We start from the raw sequence: 26,550 nt of genomic DNA on the forward strand, positions 1-26,550 counted from the left end.
CGAGGGCACTTAAGGTTAACATTGTGGAACAGTGGCAGGTTTTGAGGTGCCTTACTAGAGCTGTTTGCGGGTTTCAGTGTTAAATAACATGCGCTGGTGCAGGTCAGAAGTAGGAAGTATTGTAGGAATTTCAGAGAAGTTGTGTACATCTCGATGCAATGCTTTTTAGGTCGAGGACTGCGTCGCACCGCGTAGCAGTGTGGGCGGAGCCCGAAGATTTAATGTTTCTTCGATGGGCCTTGGAACCCGCCCCTCTTCTCCATTGGCTGGCCTAGTAAATGCTGGCCAGCCATTGGAGGAGAGGGGCGTCACTTCCTTTAAGCCCTGTCTTTTTCGGATTCGGGGGCATGTTTTTTAGGTTCTTTCTATCTGAGACGTCATCCGTCACTCACCAAAAAACACGCCCCTGATTCCGAAAATTTCAGAGCTTTGCGGCAGCCATTTCTGCCCGACCGCGTCCGGCCCTTGCATCCATCCGCTTGTTATTGTTTCGCCTCCCTGGAAACATAGGAAGAGAAAAGAACCATGTCTTGAGTATTTCTTTCGCCCTGGTATGTGTTTTTTTTTTTCTTAGCTGGGAGCCGTAGGAGGGGTGTGTGTGGGGGTCATGTGGGGGAGACGGGGGATTTCCTATCTCTCCATCCTAGAAACTGCTCTCAGGAAATGCAGCGCTATGGAAAGAGATCTGCCTGGAATCCAGCTGCTGGTGTGTGTCAACCATCCTGAATTGTCTCTTTCCCAGTGGCATGCCGCGCATCTCTGACAGGCAGCTGCAGCCCTGGCACGGAAGCCTCGAATTCTGCTGAGGCAACCACATAGCGCACGGCACATTTCCCACCTACTCAACGGTTCGTTTTTTTTTCAACTCCATCCCACTCCTAAGGGGAGAGGATATGGCCTAACGGCTAGAGCGTCGACATCGGAGCAGCGGAACCGGGTTCGAGCCTCGGCAGTGGCGCTCATGGGCAAATCACTTAATCACCCCCTGCCTAACACAATCAATAAATGTGTGTCCTCATGTAACGCAACTGGTGCTCATGTAAAGCGCTTTGATCCTTCGGGTCTAGTACGCGCTATATAAAACTTAAAAAAAAATAAAAGCTAGGGTGGAATAGGAGCTGAAACAAAAAAAAACATGTTATTTTTCCGCAAAGGATGATGGACGTTTCCCGACAACCATAATGCCACTTCTCCCATGAAACTTCCATTAAATCGGGGGTCTTGGGGAAGCCGCCTTAAACTGGCTCGACTCTCTCCACCTGTGGCCTGCCGAGCCCAAAGCTGCCGCTTCCACTAGTGCAGCAGGTACTGTGGCACCGGGCTCTTGCACGAGGCTACGCTGCTGCCTGTCATTCGTCCTGGGTGGCAGCGAGAAGACCAAGCCATGCTAAAAATCACCGGAAGTCCAGTGCTGAGAAGCAGAACTCCGGGGCGCAGGGAATCCGAGTGTGCATCTTCAGTGAGAACATTAGTGCGCTGACTCGTGCAATGGAGATGGGTGGGGCCAACCACCCTTACAAACTGCACGGCCCCCCTCCACAAAGGTAAACATTCAGTCCGGCTCCCGCAGCACATCAGGGGGTATAGTGTGTGGGTGGCTCTGTGTGGGTGGCTCTGTATGTGTGTGTGGGTGGCTTTGTGTGTGTGGCTCTGTGTGGGTGTAATAGGTCATGCATTTGCGAGCGATTAAGCTATTGGCATTGTAAATGACAATGCCATATTTATTTAACGATTAAGCTATTGGCACTGTAAATGACAATGCCATTTATTTATGATTTAAAAAAAAAAATGTCATGAGCAATGCCAATAGCTCTACCTTTAATAATGCCGAGACCATTGCATTGTAAATGCTTGTTGTTCTTTAGTTCTGGCTAAGTGACAGCTTTAACTGTTTGGCCAGCCTTTTGTTTTGAAAAAGAAACCTAATAAAAATACATACATGCATGAACAGATACTAGCTTTTGCCTAGCCCCCTTCACCTATTGTTCTGTTCAAGTGTCATTCACCTTTTTACACCGTCGCCATCGCATACAGCACATGGTAATGGGCCAGCCCACTTTATCTATTGGCTGTCTTGCACTGTGTGTGACAGAATTTTTCCTGATCACATATGCAAAGTCACCTGAATTTGAATCAACTTCAGTACCGGGACTGGTGTGCTCGGTGTGCTGGGCCATTTCTTTAGTTGTATACCTTTAATTTTTATATCCAAATGCTTTTTGCATATTTCCTATGGTTGAACAAAAAAGAAATAAAGCAAGAAGTTGAAATGCTATAGGCCTCGCATTACTGAAAGGTTGAGCTATTGCAGTTGCAAACAATAATGCAATGCCAATAGCTCAAACTTTCAGTAATGCGAGACATTGAAGCAATGTTTTTTTTAAAAGTTCCTGGAACGTAAACATAAGTCAGTCAGAAGGGGAAGCTATTTTCACAATATTGATTGGGTCTAATGCGATATACTTGACTCCATTCTGCCCATGCCTCTGCCGCCATAAGAAAAGGGCCGTAAAGTTGATTCCGGTGTGCTGTGGTACTTACGAAAAAATTAAAATATATTGAAAAAATAGAGTTTGGTGAGTGGTTCCGAAGAAAAGAAAGGCGTGCCTTTCTAAGCTCTATTTTTTAAATATTGTAAGTTTTTTTATAGGCAGTGTAGCACGTCATAGTATACAATAATAATAACTGTGGGTCTCAAGAAACTCAAAATTTCTGTGTTCAAAGTGTGTCTAGTCCACTACATGAAACGCTAGGACCCATCACTGCGTGGTATGGATACCCATCAGTTACGCTTTCTGGACCGCCCTCTTGGTCATCATTTGGGCCAATCTCACCAAGTGGTACGTCCACAACGTGCCATCAGTGCACACAAACGTTGGTAACTGAAAAGCAGTGCATAAAAAATAATACGTGATGTGAGTGATTAAAAATGGATAGTGGATGCAAGATTAACTTTAATAAGACGCAATCCACTTCCAAGATTAAAAAACATAGAGTGCAAAATATCAGTCGTTTAAAACAAATATCTACTGCATGTATAGAGAGGTCGACATGTTTCTGCAGTTACTGATACTACTTGTATCACCTGCTTCTTCAGGACCAAAATTATATTTCGCTACTGCTTCAAAAATGTGCGTGTGTGCATAATTAAATTAATACAAATATTATGATATCACCTGAATCGGCATTCTCAGTGCTCCTGTTTAGTAGAAGCTGATAGATACAGGCAAGAAAATAGGGAAAACACATTAGTTGAAGTTAACCATCATGAGTTTCAACAGCTGGTGTCATTAATGTACTTGTATATTCCAAGTACAGAACCCAACCACTTTCAATTTGAATATGTCTCTCACTCACCTAGAGTTTGAGAAACCGGCGCCACTCCTCGCCTGGCCACAGCTCAGGATATAGGGGCACCGCTCTATTTTGAAAAAATTAAACCACAAAAAAAACAATGAAAAACCTCAACGAGACCACCGACTCTCAATCAATCGACCAAAATATTTGTGTAGTGGTCAACAGCTCACGTAGCACATTACGTTTATTACAAGTGCTAAATGGATGTTGTGCCTTCAACCGGAAAGATATGGTAGAACGGACAAGAAAGCAATCCATTATGAAGGTATGTCATGTTAATGTATGCAAAAACGCCAGGGATCAAACGCCTATCAAAGGATACTAAAGCACTTCCATAGTATTGCTAAATCAGGCTCACTCAGCGCGTTAATAAGAATGTGTTTGGTGCATGTAGAGCTGCCAAACGGCAAGATCATAAAATACGTTTAGGCAATACTACTCCAGTGGGGATTTCTAAGCCCCAGATAACGAGCAAAAGTCAGTTAGAAGTCCGACTATATTCGCACTGTAAAGGTCAGTTCAAGACCGTAGCGCTATGCACAAAACATCGTACATGGGACAGTCTGTGGACCTACCTGTCCGTCGATACCCCAGTCTGGCATCTGCGCTGTACGGGGAGGCACCGAGAATTGTTTGTATGTCGTATTTCAAGATACGGAAGTGCCATCTACCCTTTCGCATTGCCAATGCGCATGCGCCGTCCCCCGACTGCATAGAACTACAGAGTCTGAAGGGATCATGGGAAACGTAGTAGAAGAGCTCGTTTATAATGAATGTAACCGAGCTCTTTCTTTTTCACACTCCAACCATGTACTACTCGTGATTTATGGATTACTGGAGATTGTTATTTGATAATTCTGGCATTAGATTGTCTGAGTGAAGGCGATGATGTGGTATCGCTAAAATAGCATGAAATGTAAAACCAATTATAACATGCCATGTAAATATCTGGACATTGCCTGAGGTTAATTAGGGGCAATAGTCCAGGGTCTGGTATCCTGATCGATCTATGTACGAGATATGATGTTATTCAATCCGTACATTTGTGCATATAGCCCATAGTAATAGCAACGCTCAATGCGTAGTAAACGACACTCAAGTGGTCGTGAATAGATCTAATAACAATTGTCCATAATTAGCTGTGTAACTAGTGTTTATAAGAAACACAGTAGTGTGAGTAGACCCTATAGTCACTAGAGCATACAGACGTTCTCTCATTGCTCAAAACAGCAGTGTATGAGATCCAGCACCATGTGAGGCAAAAAGATCTTCACAGCCTGTCAACTAAAAGCGAAGATATAGTACTGGAGGTCAAACAGGGATCATACTATAATGTAGTCCATGGAATGTCTTCTTTGAGACCATTCTTATCTGTATTCAGACGATACACCCATTTTTGTTCCAGTTTGAAAAGATGTTTTGTGATATCAGTAACATGCGGGGGAATCCGTGGCTGTTCCAACACTGTCCATGAGAAATCCGTTGGGGCGTGCCATACCTCCAAGAAATGGTTCGTGAGGCGGGTGGCTTGTTTCTTACACCGGATCGTGCTTTTATGCTCCGATATCCTGACTTTAATCTTTCTTGTCGTCATTCCGACATATTGTAAGGGACAGGGACATCTAATAAGATAGATTAGATTGGAGCTGTTACAGTTAGTAAACTGTTTTTGTTCCCAGCGTCTTGAAGTCCCTATGTCGATGCTGGTGGAATGGGTTGTTTGAGCACAGGCAGCACAATTACCACAGGGGTGGTGACCCTCAACCGGTGGAAAATCCCATAAAGTTCCCACCTGGTGAGTTTTCTTTGGTCCAGGTCTAGTATGCACTAGCCGATCTTTCAAGCTTGGTCCTCTTTTGTATGCAAACAACGGTATAGGAAGGTTGTCAGGGCCAGTATTCAGGATCCTCCAGTGTAGTTTCACAATTTTTTTTATTGCGTTGGATTGTGTGTTAAAGGTGTTTACAAACGCTATCCTTTCATTTTTTTGTTTAGGACATGCCACCTCCAACAATGATTTACGATTATTATTATAGGCTCTCTTTTTGGAGTCTCAAATCAATTTTTTTGGATACTTCTTATCACGGAGACATCGTTCAAGTTCTCCTGCATGTTTGTGGAACCCCTCTTTGGTACTGCAGTTACGTTGGATAAGCAGAAATTGACCAAAGGGCAGATTGTCCCTTAGCGCCTTCGGATGACAGCTATCATATTGGAGCAATGAATTTCGTGCCATAGGTTTCTTATACAGTTCAGACACCAAGCCCCCTCTTGTAGCCGTGATACGTAGGTCCAAAAATGCCATGGTGGTTTCCGAGAATTCAATGGTGAAGCGTAAGAACATGTTCTGATTGTTCAGCCATAAATGAAAGGCCTTTAATTCACTCTCAGTCCCTCGCCACACTACCAGAATGTCATCTATGTAGCGTTTCCAAACCCTTATCGATGGTAAATAGGGATTGGTAGATGATAGTACACGATCTTGTTCGAACTTGTGAACATAGAGGTTTGCTAAGGATGGGGCAAAAACACTGCCCATGCTGGTCCCTGATATCTGGAGGAACATCGTCTCCTCAAACCGAAAGAAGTTCTCTTTCATTGCCATAGTGGCAAGTTCCATGACGAAGGATACCGGAGTGATGGAGTCCCAACTTTGTTCTCGTAGTAATTTCTCAACCACCTCTAGTGTCTCATTTTGTGGTATCGAGGTGTAGAGGGACTCTACATCAAAGGATACCAAGATATCCAAGGTGGTATCAAACTCAATATTAGGTAGAGCTCCCAGCAAATCCTTCGTGTCTTGGATGTAAGTTGGCATCCGTTTTACCAAGGGTCGCAGAAAGATGTCGACAAATGTCGATAACGGTTCCAAAATGGAACGATACCGGAGATTATAGGACGTCCTGGTGGCGGGCGTTGTTGTTTGTGAACCTTCGGGAGCACATAAAAATATGGCATCACCGGATTGGAGGTGCAGAGGAAGGAGGCCTCATTTGCCGTAATCCAACCTTCTGACAGTGCCTCCTCAGTAAGGTGTTTGATATTGAGTGAAAGTCTCTTTGTCGGTTCTACGGACAAAGGAATATATGAGTTTGTGTCGCTCAATTGTCTGAGACATTCCTGCCTGTAGGTGCTCATATCCATAAGCACCGTCGCCCCACCCTTGTCTGCAGGCTTGATGTCTTTTGCTAGTCCCGACAGGGCCTGCTGTTCTTGCTTCGATAGGTTCATGAATGGATTGTTGGGCCTTGTAAACAGAGCCTGTATATCATGTCTCACCGCCTCCTCAAAGGTTAAGACTTTAGTTGGAATAGTATGAGGTAGAGACGTAAAGTTAGAGGCTTTTTTTAGACCTGTGTTGGATTCAATAGGAAGGCTCTCTGACTTCAAAAAGAAAAAATGTAGCCTGACCTTCCTGAAGAGCTGAGCAATCTCTATGTTGGTTTGAAAAGGATCTCCAGTCGTAGTCTGAACAAAACCTAGGCCTCGATTCAACACTTGGGTTTCCGTGGAAGAGAGCTCCCTGGAGCTTAGGTTGATGATCAGACGGTCTCTGTACTCGTCCCGCTTGGTCTTGGGGTATTTGTTTGCCACTCCGTAGACCCATTGTTTGTGGGGGGACAGTCCACTGTACTGTTCCTCGAGAGGATCGTCTTCTGCCTCTGGCCCTTCCTTGGCCGAACCCTAAAAAAGGCTGCATATTCTGATTTTGAGGGAAGGGCATTGGACCAAAGGGACCCATCGGTTGTGGAGGAAAAGGGCCGCCAGTCATCCAAGGATTGGGTGACCACCATGGATTAAATTGGTTGGGGCCCTAATTTTGGCCTCTCCAGTTTCTTCTGTTTCCTCTGCCTCGTTGCTGGTTAGTGGAGTATCCTTGATTACTCGAGTCTGAGTCACTAGAGTTGTCCTCAGATGTTGAAGTACCGTAGGTAGAACCCCCTCTACGTCCATTTCTGTTGTATGTAGGTGGTACGTAGGTGGCACTGGTATAGGGATAAACCTTATCCATAGCAAATTTTGCAAGGTCTTTTTTGCACTTTTCAAGCTTTGCAAACAGAACAGAGTCTTTAAATTCTTTGGTAGTTTTATTATTCTCATCTTGCTGTTTGGTGAATAGCTTCCCTGTGATCTTAGTCCTAATTTGACCCTCCAGTACTTGAATCTCCACAAGCATTTTATCGGAGACTCGTTTTGCAGTTTTTATTATCAACACGAGCCAGTCACGTGTACATTTCCACGCTATTAGTGCCCAGTCACGTAAGAAATCTTTGTCTTCTAGAAAGAGTCTAGGTGCATTAGTGACTATCAGTCCAGATGGCGCACCGTTGCCCCGGAGATACTCGGCCATAGCTATCCCATGTACACAGGTGCGGGAATAGCTCTTTTTCGAAATTAGAATCTTTTGCCATCCATCTTCATTGCTTACTGGTTGGACTGGCATAGATTCCAACATACTGGGATTGTCATTTAAAATGGATTGAATTTCTTCCTCGTCAAAGGCCAGACCTAGATTGGCCGCCATTGTTTGGTCAAAGAGAGAGAGAGAGAGAAGGCAGTCGTCTAAATTGAGGCCAACACCGTCAGAGTTGTGGTTTGTTGGTGTGGGATAAATAAGTGGAGCAATGCTTCACACTAATCCGGACCACCACGCCGCTTCTAATGGATCCTGCCAGCACTCGGCGCTACTTGAAGTAAAAGGTACGCTTCCAACTTCCTAAAATGTTTCAGCTAGTGAATATATTGTACCACTCATGTAATTATAAAAACTAAAAACATCCCTTAAACTCTTGTAGGCTTCTCTGCTTGGCCACGTTATTCATTTAAACGGACCTCCAAAAGACCCCCTCTGAAATTCTACACTGAGCAGCCTTGGTATGTAGCGCACCCTGACATTACAGCTATTCTATGAGAATAAGGAGCCCACACACTAGATTAAGCAAAACATTGCTTTTGTATCCCACAGATACAAGATACATACAGCCCTGATGACAGACCAGTGACTCCAGTCTGGTCTAGAAACGCGTCGGCAGTATTGGTTGGGAGATACAAAGTATTACTGTTGTACTAAAGCTAGGACCGGCTGGTCCAGCGTTAAAAGTTATATAAGACATTTAATCATTTATCTTCCCAACCCCCAGTTTCTCTCATTCAGTGTAAACTTTTTGTTGTTTGTAATTGAAATGTTTGTATTTATTTTTTCAACAATGTCTGATGTGAGAGTATTTTCTAATGTGTGTTCTAATGTTTTCTAAATGTGTAAATAGTCTTTGCCTTTAATGTTTGCTAAAATTCGTTTAGTCTTGTAAATATTTGTAAACATTTGCAATCAATGTCTCTTTTTCTGTCAGCAATTATTTTTCAAATTATAGAAAAATATAAAATGATTGACACAAAATAATGGTGTCCAGGGAAGTAACAATAAAGTGTTTCTTACCCTATATCAAAAAATTGTATTGAATCACTGTGGTTTGGGCATTTTGTGTTGTTTACTATTGTTACTAGGTCTAGCCCTCACCACACAAAGGACCTAACGCCTTTTGTTTACAATGTACATTATAGCATGAGTCGCAGAGCAGCACATGCTCTGCCCAGGCTCAAATTTGCTAAGTTCGGACCTATTGCTTGGTCAGTGCTTGTTTTTTGCTTGCCTTTTATGCTTGCCTCATTTATGAAGGGTTGGATTACTGATGCTTTGCTGTTTGTGTCTCTCACTTTAAGATTCATTGGCCGCCGGCAGATGGTCAACGGGAGGAGTGTATCATGAATGGGAAAGACCCCATGGTAAGTGAGATCACCGGTCCCTACACCATTATATTCAAGCCCCACACTCAGGGTGAACAATGTAAGTATACCCACAAACTGAGCAGACTACATTTATATATTGCCATTGTAGTTATCATTTATATGCAACAAATGCAATGGCATGAAACACTGTCTTGGGCACTCACTACGAGTGATGTTGTTCCACCTGGGGCCGTATTCCACTAAGTGTCCTGGGCGCACAACCGATGTTTGCACCTGCTTTGCACACCTCTGGGGCACTTTGGTATTACAGCAGGGGCCGCAGATGCTTTTGCACCCACTTCTGTAATACTGAAACTGCTATTGCACATACAGCGCCAGCGCTTTCTGATGAGGGTGTTCCCTCATTTGCATGGGGGAGTGCCCTATACAAAGGAGGGAATCTCTTTGCCTCTTCGCCCGTGCCCTATTACAGACTCCGGTGCAGAGGCGAAGAAGCTCTCGGGAGGCTCCACCTCAGTGCGCCTGCTGATAGCTGCCCTCTGGAAGGGGGAAAGAGGGTCTTATGGACCCCCAAGACATTCACTTGTAGGTGGGTGACGTCACTCACTGCACCCGCCTGCAAGGGGATCTCTAATCCACGTTAAAAATGGAGGCGTATTGGTATTTCACTTGAATGCGCTGCCCTGGGACAGGGAAAGTGTGCCAGGGAGCAAACAGGGAAAGTGTGCCCAATACATAATAGAATTACCTTTTATCACATAGTTACATGCAGTTACACAACTATCAATCACACAATCATTGTACCTGTTCTTCAGTTAGGGAAGCCCACATTCCGACTCAGTAGACCCGTCTTTTTCGGTTTCGAGTCACATATTGTTTCACATTAGACACGCCCGATGTTATGTCGGGCCGCGTTCGTGAACCACTGTTCTCCACTCCGGTTCATGCTTTTCCGTAAATTTTTTAGGACATTAGATACCACGCCACTACCAGCATTTTTTGCACGTCTGGCCAATTATGGTGCACCATAATATATTTGCAATGTCTAACGTTTTTGACAACTCGTCGTTCCTTAGCATCACACGGAAAACATAGTCTGTTTTCCAGTACTATCGCACAGTATACGATTCGCTTCTGGAAAGCCGAAACGCTTCTGGGTTAAATTCGCGCGTTTACACTTTAAATTTACTTCTACAATCGGATAACCACATACGAGTCATCCACTCTTTCAGAGCATTCTGGACATGAGATTTTACTTTTACGTAAGATACTTAGGGCCCGATGTAGGTAATCCCAGATTACCGATTCTTAAATACCGAATCATACCGATTCGGTATTTAAGAACTGGCAATCGGGATGTAGGTAATTTTACCGAATTAATTACCGAATCGGTATGATTCGGTAATTAATGAATCGGTATTTACCGATTCTGTAATTGGCATTGATTCCTATGGCCTTGAGGCCCATAGGAATCAATGTCAATTACCAAATCGGTAAATACAGATTCGGTAAAAATACCGAATTTGCAAGGGGGACAGGGTGTCACTTTGACACCCTGTTGCATCCCTGATTCTGGCTTGTGTGCCATGTGGCACACATACATGCCCTTAGGGCCCTAAGGGCATGTATGTGTGCCACATGGCACAGGTGTACATGCACAGATGTGCATGTACACAGGAATTCGTTATTTACCATGACATAGTATGTCATGGTAAATAACGAATTCTTAAGGGCCGGTGGCACTGTTTTCAGTGCCACCTACATCACAAATGTGAGATTCGGTATATTTACCGATTCGGTAATTTACAGAATCTGTAAATTTACCGATTCTGTAAATATACCGAATCGGTAAATTTAAGGCCCCCTACATCTCAATCACCAAATACTGGTCAGCAACGGCCGAAATCGGCCGTTACCGACCGGTATTTGGTGACCTACATCTGGCCCTTAATCCTTTTTCGAATAATTGACAGAACGCTTACGGGCTCTGAAAGCACGATCTAATTACAGATGTAAGTGTATTATTTGAAGTTGTTATTCTACCGATAACCTGGGTCACTTTTTCTACCACATGTCGGGACATTACGGCGTTTTACCTGGAGCATCTTTGTATGCTAGAGGGCCATTACGGTCTTTGTTTGTCCACAACACATGAGGCACTAAGTCATTGAAGGCTCTTAAGAAGAGCAATACACAAGGTTCACTCACGGGTCCTTGTATAACACCTACAATTTCATCATGCACAGTATTATGAATTGATCTATCGTGGATATGCATTATGATTATAGTGATACCATTAAGGATGTGACCGCCCTGTTCTGAACCTGAAATGTTATCAATGTTACAATCACAGAGCCCCTGACGAAGGGCCACCCGCCCAAAGTGCATTGGGCAGAGTTAAATGTCCATTCATGATTGATTAACGTTATGATGCAATAACATAGGACCACATCAATTGGATGCAAGCAACAAAAATATTGAGAAATTGTACTACCCAATAAAGAAAGAATTTTCTCAACAAATGGACTAAAGAGTATTTACATGAACTATATTGTTATTGAGTGCATAAATGTATGAACCTCTTTAATAGAGGTTCGCATTAACTCACTTTCTAGATTCCATCCTCATACTCAGGAGGATTAACCTGATTGCACCACCTACGGAATTAACATTGACAGCCATCTGTACATAAAAATACGGAGTACGGCAAACGGAACACAACCTAAATCAATACAAAATATGTTTGTATACTTCCATGCAAAATGACTAATGTGTCAGGGTCCAAAACTATCTTGTGCGATAACTGGAGAAAAGATAATTCCAAGCTTGGAGACAGCAGCCCTCAGAGAATTGCTGCAGGAAAGGACTGAGGGTAGCAGTACAGCCTAGCACCCATCCACCCACTACTGCAGTTGGGGGAGCATTCATTGCTTCCTTTGGACAGGCAAAAACATGCCTTGAATCAATGTCTTGAAAGCACTTTGACCCTGATTACGAGATGGGTGGTAAATTCAGACCTGTGCATAAACCCATGTTTAGGCACAGGTTGAAGTTACAAGTTATTATTTAATGCATCCTATATTTATCGGCTGCACTAAATATTTCAATCTTTGTTAAATTTTGGCAGGTCAAAGCTGAGGAAATTTAACAGGGGAATACCATACAGTAATTATCGTATCATGTGGATTTTCGTGCGTTAAACATGTTGGGGCATATTACCAACGATTAGCGATATTTATCGCTAACGATGCTTAGCAACAAATTTTTTAACGCTAAGCATCGCCGGAAATTATCGCAGAGATAACTTGCTATTAGCATGGTTTATCTCAGAAGTGATAAAAATCCTCGCGCTAACTGCCAAATGAGAGATTATCACTGAAAAACCAACGATAATCTCTCGCAGTTTGACGTTAGCTTGATGATAGGGGCTCACAAACTTAGCCATGATATCCACCTTCCATAGGATATCATGGCTAAGTCAGGAAAATATCAGGTGTAAAAAAAGGAGTGCTAACCGCGGTTAATGCTGCTTTTTTTATCACTAACAGGGTTAGCGAAATCCTTGATAATAGGAGAAATGTCGCTTAACAACATTTCTCCTATTATTTTTCTCTGGAACGCCCCCTTTGCATCTCATTAGAGATACAAGCGGAAGCGTAGAGAAAAAGGGTGCTAACATGCAAATTTGCGTGTTAGCACCCTGTTGCTGATAGCTTTCTTGGCTTTTAAAGCCAAAAAAGCGGAGATAAATCCCTTGATAATATGCCCCGTTATTCCCCAGAAACTTGTAACAGGTGCTATTCATTGCACCCGATAAATAACAAACTCTGTGGTATTGTTATTTACCATATGCAATAAATAGTACCTTTAATTGTAATCAGGGCCTACGTGTCTGCTTAGAGAAGGCAGTATATGTCTGCTTCTTTTTTGATGAAATGGTGAAAAACTGCAAGTTAAAACACCCAATAATTCTGAGTGCGTGCATAGATTCCCCATATCGGAGAAAAAAACGATAATGAGCAGACTTTGCAGAGGAGATACCAACCGATAAATTGAATTCAGGAACTACACTTTCTCCCCTGCAAAGTCCGGCCAACTTGTAAAGAGGTCCTCGTGACAAGTGACACCCTGCAAATGGCCTAAAAATAAATACACAAATTGATAAAGTTTGCATACTATTTATGGAGCCCCCTCCTCTACTAGGGGAAGGACTTACAGGTTCATTACATATTGATATTCAAAGTTTTAGTCATGGAAAGACCGACTGCACATAGACTCCTCCAATAACTACCTATTCAATTAACTTCCTATTTGATTAATATAAAAGTCTGGGCACAAAAACAATAAAATACAAAATATATAAAATTGTACAGAAGTAACAAAACACGTCTTTTCCTTTTCATCCTCTTCTGGAAAACCCATCTCAGCACAAGTGTGAATCAGGGGAATACCTTTTCAAGAATGTGGAATCAGACAACAGATCACCTGTTTACCCAGTTGAGACTTGGGTGATGAATGTATGTAACAAAAATAACGTCTCAACAGATAATATTTGGCAGACCATTAATAAAACATGCACATTTCGTTGCAAAAAGGAAAAACTGGGAGGCTCCAAGTGCTTGTGAAACATGAACGGCGTAAGTGACAAATGACACAGCGAAGGAAGTGTAAGTTAAGGCCATCTTCAGGACCAGGTTACAATTTTGTTCGTGCTGATCTGGAAGTAATTCCAGGACGGGGAACAATGAATCTTTGAGATGGGATAGGGAATCTAAGAGTCAAGGTGCACCACCAGCCGGGGTGACCGTAGTTATTTTCAAGGAGCTGGAGGGACGTCGAGTCATGGTAAGACCATAATTTACTACAGGTCGAAACGCCGTTGACCTCCCAGCGCAACTCTTGGCGCAACTCTCTGGTGCACAAAATTGTTAATTCATTACAATGTATTCTCTGTAAAAAAACACTTGTGAACCAAAAAGTATCTTGTTAATATTGTAGTTATTGTCTGCCCTGCGCCGTCCTTCGCTGTGTCACTTGCGCCGTTCACTTTATATTTCATGAGTACTGATGGGCGCAAGTTTTTTGGGTTACGCTCACATCCAATGTAAACAGTGCTGGTACTGTTCCTTTGTCCATACCTGTCTTAAATACACAATGCTCCTTGCATCTCTCTCGAACTCTTGGAGTTTCCCTGTTTTTCCTTTTTGCAACTAAATATGCATGTTTTATTAATGTTCTGCTAAATATTACCTTTTCAAGAATGTGAGCAGGACAGTGGCAGGTGAACTTTTACATATATCAGCCTTACTGGAACAGAGTTACAGGAAGCTGGCCTTGCAGTATGCAAAGAAACCTTGTGACATACCCCACTGTACCAGTTTTGGTTGTGTGTGACACAAAATCTTCTCTGCCACTGCCTACGGTCTACTACTTGCATGAGTGTATCTGTGTGTGTACATGTGTTTGATGCTTTGTGTTGTCCATGCCTCCACTGTGCCCTCATTTTGTTTGAGGAAGGCATGCACCATCACTAACAGTGATATTCAGTGTGTGTGTGTGTGTGTGTGTGTGTCACTTGCACTGTAGATACCCTTGTTATTTGTGCTGTGCTGTTGCCTCTAGTGTAACTGACATGGCTGAGGAAAGCTTAAACATTGTTTAATATCTATCGAGTACCTAAGTATGTGATGGTAGTCTAATCACTTGTGTGGCCACAAAAGTGCTTTCCTGTGTAAAGCAATTCTGTGTAAATGTCGTTCGTTGAAGCCTGTAAACCAGCAATACAGTGACTTGGAAGTTCACCGGGCAGCTCTCCAGGGCCAATACAGGAAATGTGAGCCCTAAACAATGGAAAGACCTTTTTTTCCTGCATTGTGCTGCCGCTGTGTGACGTGACCCTGCCTCAGAGACAGGTCTCACACTTTCCCAATTCCCAGCTGGAAGGCAAAGACTGGAACACGCCTCTACAAATGAGTCAGAACTACGGAAATGGAAGCTACTATCACACTAGTGTGAGCAGCTGAGGGGCGCATCAACTTCCTGCTTTTGTCCCGGAGTTTAGAGATGGATGACGGACAGACGTGTCTGACTCTCCGTGAGTCACACACCATGGCTGGGCCTGGAGTCTTCAGGGGTTAAGGAGTCATCTCCCAACATTTCACAGCTCAGATTGCACAAATAGATCTTTACTGACACTAGGCTGACCAAATACACATATCTCTGCTACTTGCTCTTGACTTTGTCAGACAAGGAAACTGGTAGATAAAGAGGTAGGTTTACATGATAGGAACACAAAATATGGTTAAGTGTTGAGTACTGGATCAGAACCCTCCTCGTTTTAGGCCTGGTCGACATTTCACTTACTCCGGCATAACCTTGTGCAATTGCAGACATTTTTCATTATGTGTGTTACAAGAAGTTCCCGAAATTATGCAATAATGCTGTGTCATGTAATTACACACTATTCGTGTGGAAATTTTTTTGCGCATGTCCAGAATGCAAGTGGTTGGTGTTTGCAGCTCTTATGTTTTTGCAGCATTCTTTTAGCACAAAATGCATCACACGAGTATGCATTTCACACTAAAATATAGCTCCAAATGCGGTTTTGAATCTCATGTAATTCTGTATAATGCTGCATTTTTTCGATATTTTGTATAATTATGCAGAAGCAAATTACACACATTTTGCACACCCCTAGATACTTGACACTTTAACTACAGGTCATATTTTCCTCAATGTATTACAAAAAGCAACAAAGAGTTAAACAATAATCCTCTGATATATTAAAAACTCTTAATCAAAATCATTATTTTACAACAGTTTAGGGAGCCTGAAACAGAAAAGCCTTATGAGACTAATAGCTTCATCAGTCAAGGAGTTAAACCACATAAGGTGAACAACCGTTACAACGAAACTTTTACAACGCACTACCATTACAACGCGGTCATTACAACGCAAACTATTACAACGCATTGCTCTGGGGGGCGCTCTAGGATAGGAAATAGGTTAATTTACTATCCAATAACCTTCCCTAGTGTCCACGGGGACTGGAGTTGGAATAGTAAATTAAACTATTCACTATCCAGCACCCCAAAGCGCTATGCGTTGTAATGGACTGCGATGTAAAAACCGCGTTGTAAAGGCAGGCATTGTAATAGCCTGCGTTGTAACGTCATACATCCACCACATAAACGTCTCCAACAATTAACCCTCACTTTTGCCGTGTCTTCTCACAGACGGAGTGTGCCAACTATATCCGCTTGCTGCACCCCTTCAACCGGACACATCTACTGGCTTGTGGCACCGGTGCCTTCCACCCAGTCTGCGCCTTCGTGTACGTGGGGCATCGAGGAGAGGTAGGCAATCGCATACAAACAGAGGGATAAGAGTGTATAGAAAGTGTACAAGCCTACATTGATTGGTGCATCTGAGATAATTGAAAGGGGCATGAGGGTATGGATGAATTACCTGAGGCAGTGGGAAAAGGTGTGGGAAGATGCAAGGGAAGATATGTGAAGGTAAGGAAACAGGCACATGGCTCTTGAAAGAATATTGATACCAAGGAGCCAAACAACAAGAAAAGTACTTTCCAATTCAATTATTTGTAATGAAAGAACTGCTCATGGATCAGCATAAATAGGAAGAGAGAGGAATGTGCATGTAATTGTATTTCTATAGCGCTTACTACCCCTGACAAGGTGTTGAAGCACTTTTTGGTGAGCCACATACTACTCGTGCCAGGAGAAGATGGTAAGTTTGAAGGGATGGCTCTTTAATGGAGCAAATTACCTAACCTTCCAAATGTCTGTACATGAAGCCCACAGATGCAGCAAGAAACAGAAAAGGCCAGCTGTGTACTGACACTTGAAAAAGAACTACGGGCAGAGTTTACACCTTGGCTTAATCCATTAGGCTGCAAAAAACTCCTAACACTGAAGGAGGGGGACTACCACACAATAGTTATGAGCACTGACAAAGATCGCCCACCTACGATTACTGTTTTACATGAGGCGCGACCCATAAGTCAATGTCAGCTGAACTCAGGCCGATCACTGATAAACGCACAAACACCCTTGGAGGAAAGTATGGGTTTTGCCCTCATTTTATCCTCAGAAGGGACATTGTCAATCTACTGTAGATGACAGATCAAGTTTCTAAGCAGGTTCGGATGGAAGGCAATCTGTGATGTACCTTGGCAGAGAGGCCACTACTTGAGTCACCAGCTCAAGTTTCACATGCACAGGTACTGTTTGGGCAGACGTTTCTCATGTATAGTCTGCTGTGACATCCTGCCTCTTTTGCTTGATTATGGATTTACCTGTCTTTTTGGTCCTAATGGCCATGGACCAGTTTGGTTAATGGAAAAGGTAGGTCTTCAGCTTCTTGCGGAATTCAAGAAAAGAAGAAGAAGGTTTGTTGTGGGGTTGAAGCCCATTCAAAGGTTTAGGAAATATTTAAGAGAACACCTGTCTTCCTGATATTATTCTGTATATGCGTGGGAAGTGTATGAGTAGGAGCCCTGTAGAGTGACGGTGTCTGGAAGGTTGGTGGAAGGAGGAGTGACTGTTTAGATGAGGGTAGGCCTACATTGTGTAGCAACTTGAATGTGTGTGTGAGGAATTTGTATATGGGGAGCCAGTTGAGCTCCCTGAAGTGTGGTGTGATGTGAGTTGTGTATGGAAGGTTGATAATGAATCTGGTTGCTGAGTTCTGGATGGTTTGTAGTCTTTTAGTGAGTGCTTGGTGATCCCAGCATAGAGAGTATTAGTGAGAGCTGCCAGCTTCAGGGTGGTCTTCCCTCCAACGTTTTGCCTTCTCCACCATTTTTGCTGATTTCATTTTTGCTGGCCTTAGGACTCTGCACACTTTACCATTGTTACCCAGTGCTAAAGTTCTCGTCCTCACTCCTTAAGACATGCTAACATTGGCTTATCCCCAACTGGCACATTTAATTTACTTGTAAGTCCCCATTAAAGTGGCACTGTGTGTGCATAGGGCCTGTATATTTAATGCTACCAGTGGACCTGCAGCACTGATTGTGCTACCCAGTTAACTAGCTCTTTAAAGATGTCTCAACCCTGCCATTTCAGCCTGTGTGTAGTTCTAACCTGTCATTTCAACCTGTCAAAATAAACCTTTTGCAAGGCACAAACCACGGGCGTAACGAAAAGTGAGGGGGCCTCCCTGCAAGGTACTTAGAGGGGCCCCCTCCGGGCTCAATCAGCAGCTCTCTGGCCACAGTGCAGTGCCGAGGGGGCCCCTTGGAGCTAGAGGCCCCCCCGCACCGCGGGGGCTGCGTGGGCCTGTGATACGCCCCTGGCACAAACCTTCCTTTTTAATACACACCAGTCAATCAGTCATCCCTAAGGTATGTCCTGGTCTGCACAGAAGGCAGGGTACAATGTATTTAAAAGGTAGGGCATGTACTTTTACGTTTTACATGTCTTGGTAGTGAAAAACCTTACATTCGTTTTTCACTACAGCAAGACCTACCTCTCCGATAGAATAATATTGGAGTTACCTTATTTCATTTTATAAGTGTAATTTCCAAATGGGTTCATGTTTGGTATCTCTGGAATACATAATTTAATATCATAATTTAAGGTGAATTTGGATTTTAAATCACAGTTTTGAAAATGCCACTTGAAGATATTTATTCTGAAAAATGTGGGCAACCCAATATGACCTTGTGGGTTTGAGTACTAAAGATTATCAGGTAAAATGTGCCAACAAGTGGTTTTACTCCATAAACAATAATGCTTTTATGAATACTTAGGATGCTCTACTGTAGCATCATAAAATGTATTTTCAAAGACATGTTTTAAATTACCACATAGAAAAAATCAAAAGAACATGGTGCATTTCTTTTTTGTATCTTTATAGTGTATTATATACATTTATAAGAGTACAGAGTTGCTTCAAGAACATTGATGACCGAAGTTTCACCTTAATATATAACATATTCTGCTAGTCAAGAATGGAACAAATCCCATTTCTCTAAGATATCAAGAAAACTGGCCTATACATCATGCCTAGATTTCCTCCAATCACAATTATTGGACAACAGTTACATAGAAAATGGGTTGATGTGTTGACGTTTCGGTCTTTCTTGTAGTTAATGTATAGGACATTCTTCAGGACAAAACAATCTTTTGAAGATTAACAACACTTTCATGGGTAGATCCATGTGATCAAATTCATTAATATTATCAAGAAAAAATGAGTACTGTAAGTACCTTTGCAGCCGCCGCGTGTGTTGACGTGTGGTCCTTCACTTCATATGTAATAATGACTACATTTATGAATCAACAGCCCAGCACTGCGTCTTCTACCAGCGTTCAAGGAGTGCATGGTGCAATGGGAGGAAAACCAGTAATATCACTTCCTGTGCCGATGCATGATGCAAACCCCACTGATGTAACTTCCTGGACAGATGGGTAGTGGGAAATGAAGTCCTTTTGCTAGGCTCTTTCTTTTAAAGACAGTTTTGTCAGGAAACTAGAGCTGTGGCTTGCTGTGCATAGGGATGATGGGAAATGCAGTGATGCCACTTCCTGTGCTGATGAATGACTGCAAAATCAGTGTTCAGTTACTGTGCAAATGGGTGATGGCGTGTGTGTAGAACGTAACTCAAGAAAGTGGCATTCACAGCAGCCACAGGGATGTGGAGATCAGCTATTCATGCTTACACATAAAACAACTGCACTACTTGAGGGCCCATTGAAGCTCTGCAGATGGTAGTGACTTTACAACACCCATTGACCTGCCTACCTTGGCAGAAATCCATATGTCCCTTCCTGCCACCCAAGAGTACATTAGCAATGTTACTTCTGACTATATTTTCTTATAGTCCAGGTGGCTAAAGCTAGGTATCCGGGGTTCAAACAACCATTTGACCAACTCTCTGAAGCATTCCGTTCTGGAGATACTGATAAAGATTTGGTAGAGGAACCTTAAGCCAGGACTTCCCCCATTTGGCAGTAGTAACCAGTGAGTGATGTTGGTGTTCTAAGGGTGCCACAGTCACTGAAAGCCTTGGACCTGTTGTTGATGAGATATGGGTGCCGTAAGCCGGTAAGAGAAAGTTAAATGTAAGGTCAACAGACGAAAACAGAAGAAAGGAAAAACTTCCCTGACACAGGCCCGCCGCTCTTCTTCTGCGAGTCCCCGCTGCGGCACAGGATCCCTGCTGCCAATCCTGATGCTGTTTTCATGTTTGAAAGCAGCATCATGAGACTGGGAGCCTGTGCTTTGCTGTCTCCAAAATAGCAATGCAGCTGGGATGGAGACCGCTCAGTGCGCATGCTGGTTTGGCCAGCCTGAGACGGCCAGCCAAACCGACACTGATGGCAGTGCCCACCACTTCCTCTCCTGACTGCCTCCATGATGGCCTCGTCCCAAAGACTAGAACTTGGAAAAATAAAACGATAATAAACCTATTTTATTATTGTTTTATTTTTCACGTTTTGAGGCTGGTGGGGGCTGACGCTCCTCCACCATAGCGGAGGAACCGCCACTCTATTAGTGACTCTCTAAAAATTAACTTGTGACCAGTGTAGTCCATACCTCTAATATGGACCAAGATTCTCCTTTGACCATATTAACCAGATGCCTAAAATTAGAGGCACTGGGCAGTTTACTGTACGCCCCTTTATTTGTGGGTTGGCAGTCCACTTCACTTTGGATGAAGACTTGTGTTTTGGGCACACAATTGCTGCAGCAGTAACTCAGACTCTCTGAGCCATCCTGCTTGTAGCTAGAGGTTCAGGGAACAGACACTAGCCCCGGCTGGATTATAGCACAAGGCATCCATTGTAGCAACTCACTGACTAAAATGAGCTTGATATCTGGTCCAGCTTCCGAGGTCACCCGAGGACAAGCTACTGAACTGTATTGGCAGACATTCCTACGTGCGTGGCTAAGTTCTTTGATGCCTAAAATACGGTTCTTTCTATCACCTTCTGCAGGGCTTTAAGTGGGATAAAATAAATGGGGGCGGTCTCTCAAAGGGGGGTGATGAGCTCCGGTAGGACCCGTCCCACTTAAAGCCCTGACCTTGTGTTTCTCTCCGTCTCCTTCTTTCTCTCGGTCTTTTCGTCTCGACTTCCCCCTTCTTTTCCTTTGTCTCTCTTCCTCTTACTCCTTCAGAATCTCTCCCCCATTCTCTGTTCCTCTCTTTCTTTCTGTGCCTTCGCTCTCTCTCTCTCGCTCTTTCCTCTTTCAATCTTTTTCTCTCTCGCGCTCTTTCAGTACATCCCCTCTTCCCTTCTTTATCTTTTTTCGTGCTGTTTCTTCTCCTCTCCCTTGCCCCATGCAATAGAATCTCAGCCCCTTCATCGTTACTAAACTGCAAGAATTCAGAACTCACGGTGACCTTGTCTCCCTCGCGCCCTAACGCGCGTCCAGTAAATTAATTTGGTCTGTGATCTATAAAGTGGTCGTTTCTTCAACATGCCACTGTTCGCCTGGACCTTGGCCTTTCGACTCCGGGCACCATCGCGCGCACAGAGATTTGCTTGTTGTGCCCAGAGGGGCGGCAGCTCAGAAGTCACCAGACACCGGGCTTGCCATGACCGTGGACGCTGGTCAGCAGCGCGCGCAATCTCTGGGCTCATCTGTCCAGTTGTGAAAAGGGGAGACCGCGAGTGACAGGAAATGTCGTCACCATTTCATTGCCAAGAACACAAAGAAAGAGTCGAAGAATCTTTATTACACTGCGCATCTGCCCTCCCTGATGTCTCATAGCTGCACGTTTATCTACCATTGACCTTTCACCTTTGGTGACCTTCAACCTCGCTAATAAAAGCAGTGTCACGGGTCCCATTGAGCCCCTTAGACCCAGCCACACACAGTGATGCTGGGAATTAACCCATTCCTCCCTCCACCCACCACCACCTGCTGCACCGCAGCTTGAAGCCTTGAAACCGACGGACATGTAGTTTTCCCGCTCAAAAATCTACGCCGCTGGAATGTTCAATGATGTGCTGGGAAATTGGTCGAAAAAACGGTTTGATTATTATGAATTATAGACGTGCAGGCTGGCAGGTATTGGCCTCAAATCAATGCCTATCTAAAGTAAGCAAAGAAAAAAGCCTCTAAGAAATTAAACAATTATTTTAGAAGGTGTGTGACCGCTGAAGATTAGAGAGAGCGCAATTTGGGACTCAAGGGAGCCAGGCTTCTCAAACTCAGAGCATTAAAAACTCTTCCATAGATTCTGGAAGAATTTAATTTAGATTCTCGTTTCGTGTCATGAGCTCATAACATGTTCTATGTGCAGGAATAAAATAATACCTTGTCACACACCATATCAACCTAATCTTTTTATCCCATTTCTATAACTGTAATTAATTGCAACATATTTGTCTACACTGTTTTATGCTCTCACTTCCTGATACTCCAATTGAATTTCTAGAAAAAACAAACTGAAGAAATTACATTGGGAAATTCAAACTTTCCAAAATGGCCGACATCTGATAAGTGGACGATGCCATGCAGAAGAATGACATTAATTTTGAAAAATGTTAGTCAAGTACCTTTTCCCCGGAATTACGTACATTCTATTTGCCTAGGATTTTCGTTCTTTGTGTGTTTGGTGAGGTTACCCCCTTAAAATCCACTTTTCCAGCTTCGCCCCAGGTATGTCCTCCTATTCCCTCCTACTCTTTTCCTGCTGCTTGGTTTCATTTTCATCGTTCACCCCTTCTCTCCACAACCACTGTGCTCCTGCTCTGTGCTGCCTTGTTCCGTTTCCTTTACCTGTCTCATACTTAACCGCACACAGGGCCGGCCTTTCAATGGACAGCGCCCCAAGCGAAACTACATTTGGTATTCCCTGCTAATCGTCTTCCCCCAAGCCTTCCCTATACTACTCCCCCCTACCATTGGTGATCCTTGTGGGGACCCGTTAGTGCTCACAGGTCACGTCCTGGCTGGATACCTCAGCGCAGTGACCAGACTGTGAACACCCATTTGCTCCTTGTCCCTGCACCAGAAACACCTATTCAGTTGCTAAACTGAAGGTGATAGTCATTAGAAGGGGAGCGAGGGTGAGAAGGCGAAGGAAAGTTGTAGAAAGTGAATCAGAGGAAGGCTAAGGAAAGAAAAGAAGATTTTATAGACAGCCTGAATCTAATGAACCAACAAAACCATTATTTAAGGCAACTCGCAAGGTCAGCTGTGTGCGCTCCTCTGAATCTTGGCGCCCGGGTCAGTGCCCAGCTCGCCTATGCCAAAAGCCAGCCCTGACAACATCTTTTTCTTCCAACTTCTCTACATAACCTGTTTCCTTTTCACTTTACCTATTTCATCCTACTCGCTCTAATCTCCAGCCTCCATTTATCCTCATCCTCTGTTGCCTAATTTCTGTTTATGATCTGGATAGAAATTGAAAACAGAATACTAAACACCTAACCTCTCTGATGTTTCTTCTCTCCCTTCTTGTTGGAATTTTTTATATTCTGACACATACATTTTCTCATCAATTTTGGATTATTTTTGTAAATGGATTTTTGACCAGGATTGATTTTAATCAGCCTGTCCCAAGACCTTGCTGCTCAGCAGCTTTATCTTGAATCAGCAAAGTTCACCCAGTTTTCTCACTTTGTAAATTCTGCATGTAGATCATAGCTTCCTAACTCCAGTTCCAGGAAAGTAGTGTGATCTAAAAATCTTGTTTGCATTATGTTTGGAGTGAGAAACCTTAAGATTACACCTTCAGAATTGGACATAATTCATGTTTAGGTGCAGTGCGAAGATTTGATCATTAGTCCAGCTATTGCAAAGTTTCTTCCGCAATACCTTTGTTTTGGGAGGGGAAACTCTCCCACGAAAAGGGGATTTCTTTTTTTCATTAAAATATGTGTAATAATTGACCATGATGGTTATTTGCTGGTTTTCAGGCCTTTTCTCGCACATTTAATACAAAAAAAGCTTTCTGAAGTTTCAATAAGTTTACAAAAATAACCACAACTTTTAACAGGGTGTGCAGTGGTAAACTCCTTCGATTTTCATACATCTATGTATAATATTAAGTGTTTGAAATTCGAGATTTGTGTAGCGGATGGAGGCAGATGTATAAATGGGTTAACCGAAATGTGGAACTTTTCCCACAAATGTAATGTATGTCAAATCCTTATATGTCAGTGAAAATTTGTCAAAGTAATTTGTGCCACTAATACCTTTTTCAATGTCACATTTAAACTCACAAGTAACAGTAAATTAAGTAGTCGATTGACCACAGAAAAATGGAAAATGTGGTCATAAACCATTGATATATCTCATTGCAAATAAGAGGGGACACCCCTTTCATGCTCACTCCAAGTTACGATTCAGAATGAGGCACAAAACCCATTTTTGAGAATTGCAAGTCTGCCATCATCCATTTTCACATCTTGGAAATTGCTTTTTCCCAAGCAGCACATGTTCAGCTTGGATCCTGGTAATGTGGAGAGTGGGCGGGGCAAGTGTCCACATGACCCCAATCGGCCATTTGCCAGCACCTTCATCGGTAAGTGGTCTTCAGAATTCAGCATTTATTTATCTGTAGTTATATGAATCCAGCAGACACATCACAGAGTCTCTTCCTTGAGCCAATGAAAAATGGATCACTCTCTCCTGTCGCACAGGTTACATTTAAGAAATGTCAAGAGGCGCAAAACACCTTTCCCAGATCGCTTCCTCTTCTTAGGTTTTGTATTCAGCATCCATTCCAGAAGAGCTTTTGTATTAATCTGCATTCCTGAGTCAGTTCTATGAGACACAGGAATACATATCTGCTTCTTGTCCTCCTCCCAATACCTAAACAGTGTCCATTTTGAGAGACATAGCTTGTCACTTTAGGTTTGTCTACCAGGAAGTGCAACCAGATTTGTTCCAAAAGGGAAATACATTCAGTCCGGTTTCTTCTCTCAGTGATGGTGAACATGATCCATTTCAAAGAGGGCCGAAAGTAATGCTGTCTGGGGTTTTCACAAAGATACATGTTCATGGTAGTCAGTGATATCCCAAAGTATAACTTTACCAAATATCCCTATATCATGCCTAGGACATCCAGTTCAATACATCATTGTGATGGTTGTATGATCATTTTTCATTCCCTACAGGTGGCGAGCTCTACACTGGGCTAACTGCTGACTTCCTGGGTCGCGACCCTGTCATATTCCGCAGCCTGGGCAGCCGCACGTCTCTCAGAACAGACACTGACCAGCGCCTTCTTCACGGTGGGTATCTTTCCTACTCATCTCTGTGCATGTGTGTTGTGTCATTGGTTTTTTGCGCCTGTAAGACCTTACTTGGTTGAAAATTGTGTGTGAGCATTTCTTTATATGTGTGTGTTATTTGTGTGGGGCTCCTTTTTTAGTAGTCCCATGACTGACTTGGGTAAGCATCAGCACCAACATGATTGTCATGTGTGCTGAGCCAAAAATAAAAAAAACAAAGAATGTCGCTATGTGGATCCCATACCAATGGACCTCGCTCTCCAAAGCCATGTATGTGACCTTTTCTCAACAGTGTGTATGCGTATGGTGGATCTTAACTGGACTTTTAGCTTGTCTGAGGACAACAGGGCCACACTTGTATACAACCCTGTGCTTGAAGAGAGAAGCTTTGAGCATATTACACATCTTCGTCACAGTGCTTCAAATATCGAATTTCTAGTAGATAATAATGCATTCTAGGCTTCAGGATAGGCTCAGCGGCCATTCTTCATGCAGTGGCACTTTTGAAAACCATGTAGTAGCAGTGGGGTTGCGGAGCATCCTGGTTCATCAGTACCCTGTCTTGACAAAGGGTTGTATGACAGAGGCACGCGTGGTTCAGCAAATGCGGTACCAACCAGGAATGCATCTTAACCATGCCTTCCTCTGCCACTCATGCCTTTACAACACATGCCTTTACCACACAATGTTATTGTAATGGCATGACTGGTTAAGGGATAAGCATGGTAAGGGGGGGGGGGTAAATCCTATTCCCCTACTACTCCCCCCCCCTCCTGAGGCCTAAAACCTACACATCCTGCCCTTAAAACTATCCCTTCCGCTCCCCCTGCCCTGGGGTCTAAAAGGCTGACCCCTACCAAAAAGTACTGCAACCCCAGCCTCCCCCCCATCCTGAGCCCTAAAATGTACCTCTGCTCTGTCCTCAAAACTACCCCTACCCTCTCCCCACCCTGAGGCCTAAAACCCTGCCCCCTTAAAAAAATATCTGCATATATTGTGATATTGTTCTTAAGAATCAACACTCCTCCACCTCCATTTCCCCAGTACCTCGATACTGGATTAGCAATGATCTATGAAGATCTCTCATTGGACATTTTCTCCTACTAGCCAAAGATACCACCCTTCCCAGGACACTCAGATGTAATTGAAACTCTTTCCTCATAGCCATGACTGCAAGATCTGGGCCTTCCAAACAAGACACCACCTCTCTAGTCCACTATTCAGC

General features: G+C 43.3%; 1 protein-coding gene across 1 annotated transcript in view; it reads left to right on the plus strand.

Moving 5' to 3' along the window:
* Window positions 1–26,550, plus strand: part of SEMA3G (semaphorin 3G) — a 222,171-nt gene that overhangs the window by 155,963 nt on the left and 39,658 nt on the right. The window contains exons 3-6 of the mRNA XM_078661168.1: window positions 9,079–9,141; window positions 16,341–16,460; window positions 24,523–24,613; window positions 25,209–25,325. Coding sequence (XP_078517294.1) covers window positions 9,079–9,141; window positions 16,341–16,460; window positions 24,523–24,613; window positions 25,209–25,325 — 391 coding nt within the window. The remainder of the gene's footprint in view (window positions 1–9,078; window positions 9,142–16,340; window positions 16,461–24,522; window positions 24,614–25,208; window positions 25,326–26,550) is intronic.

The sequence above is a fragment of the Lissotriton helveticus genome, chromosome 9 (assembly GCF_964261635.1).
Source record: "Lissotriton helveticus chromosome 9, aLisHel1.1, whole genome shotgun sequence".
NCBI classification, from domain to species: Eukaryota; Metazoa; Chordata; class Amphibia; order Caudata; family Salamandridae; genus Lissotriton; species Lissotriton helveticus.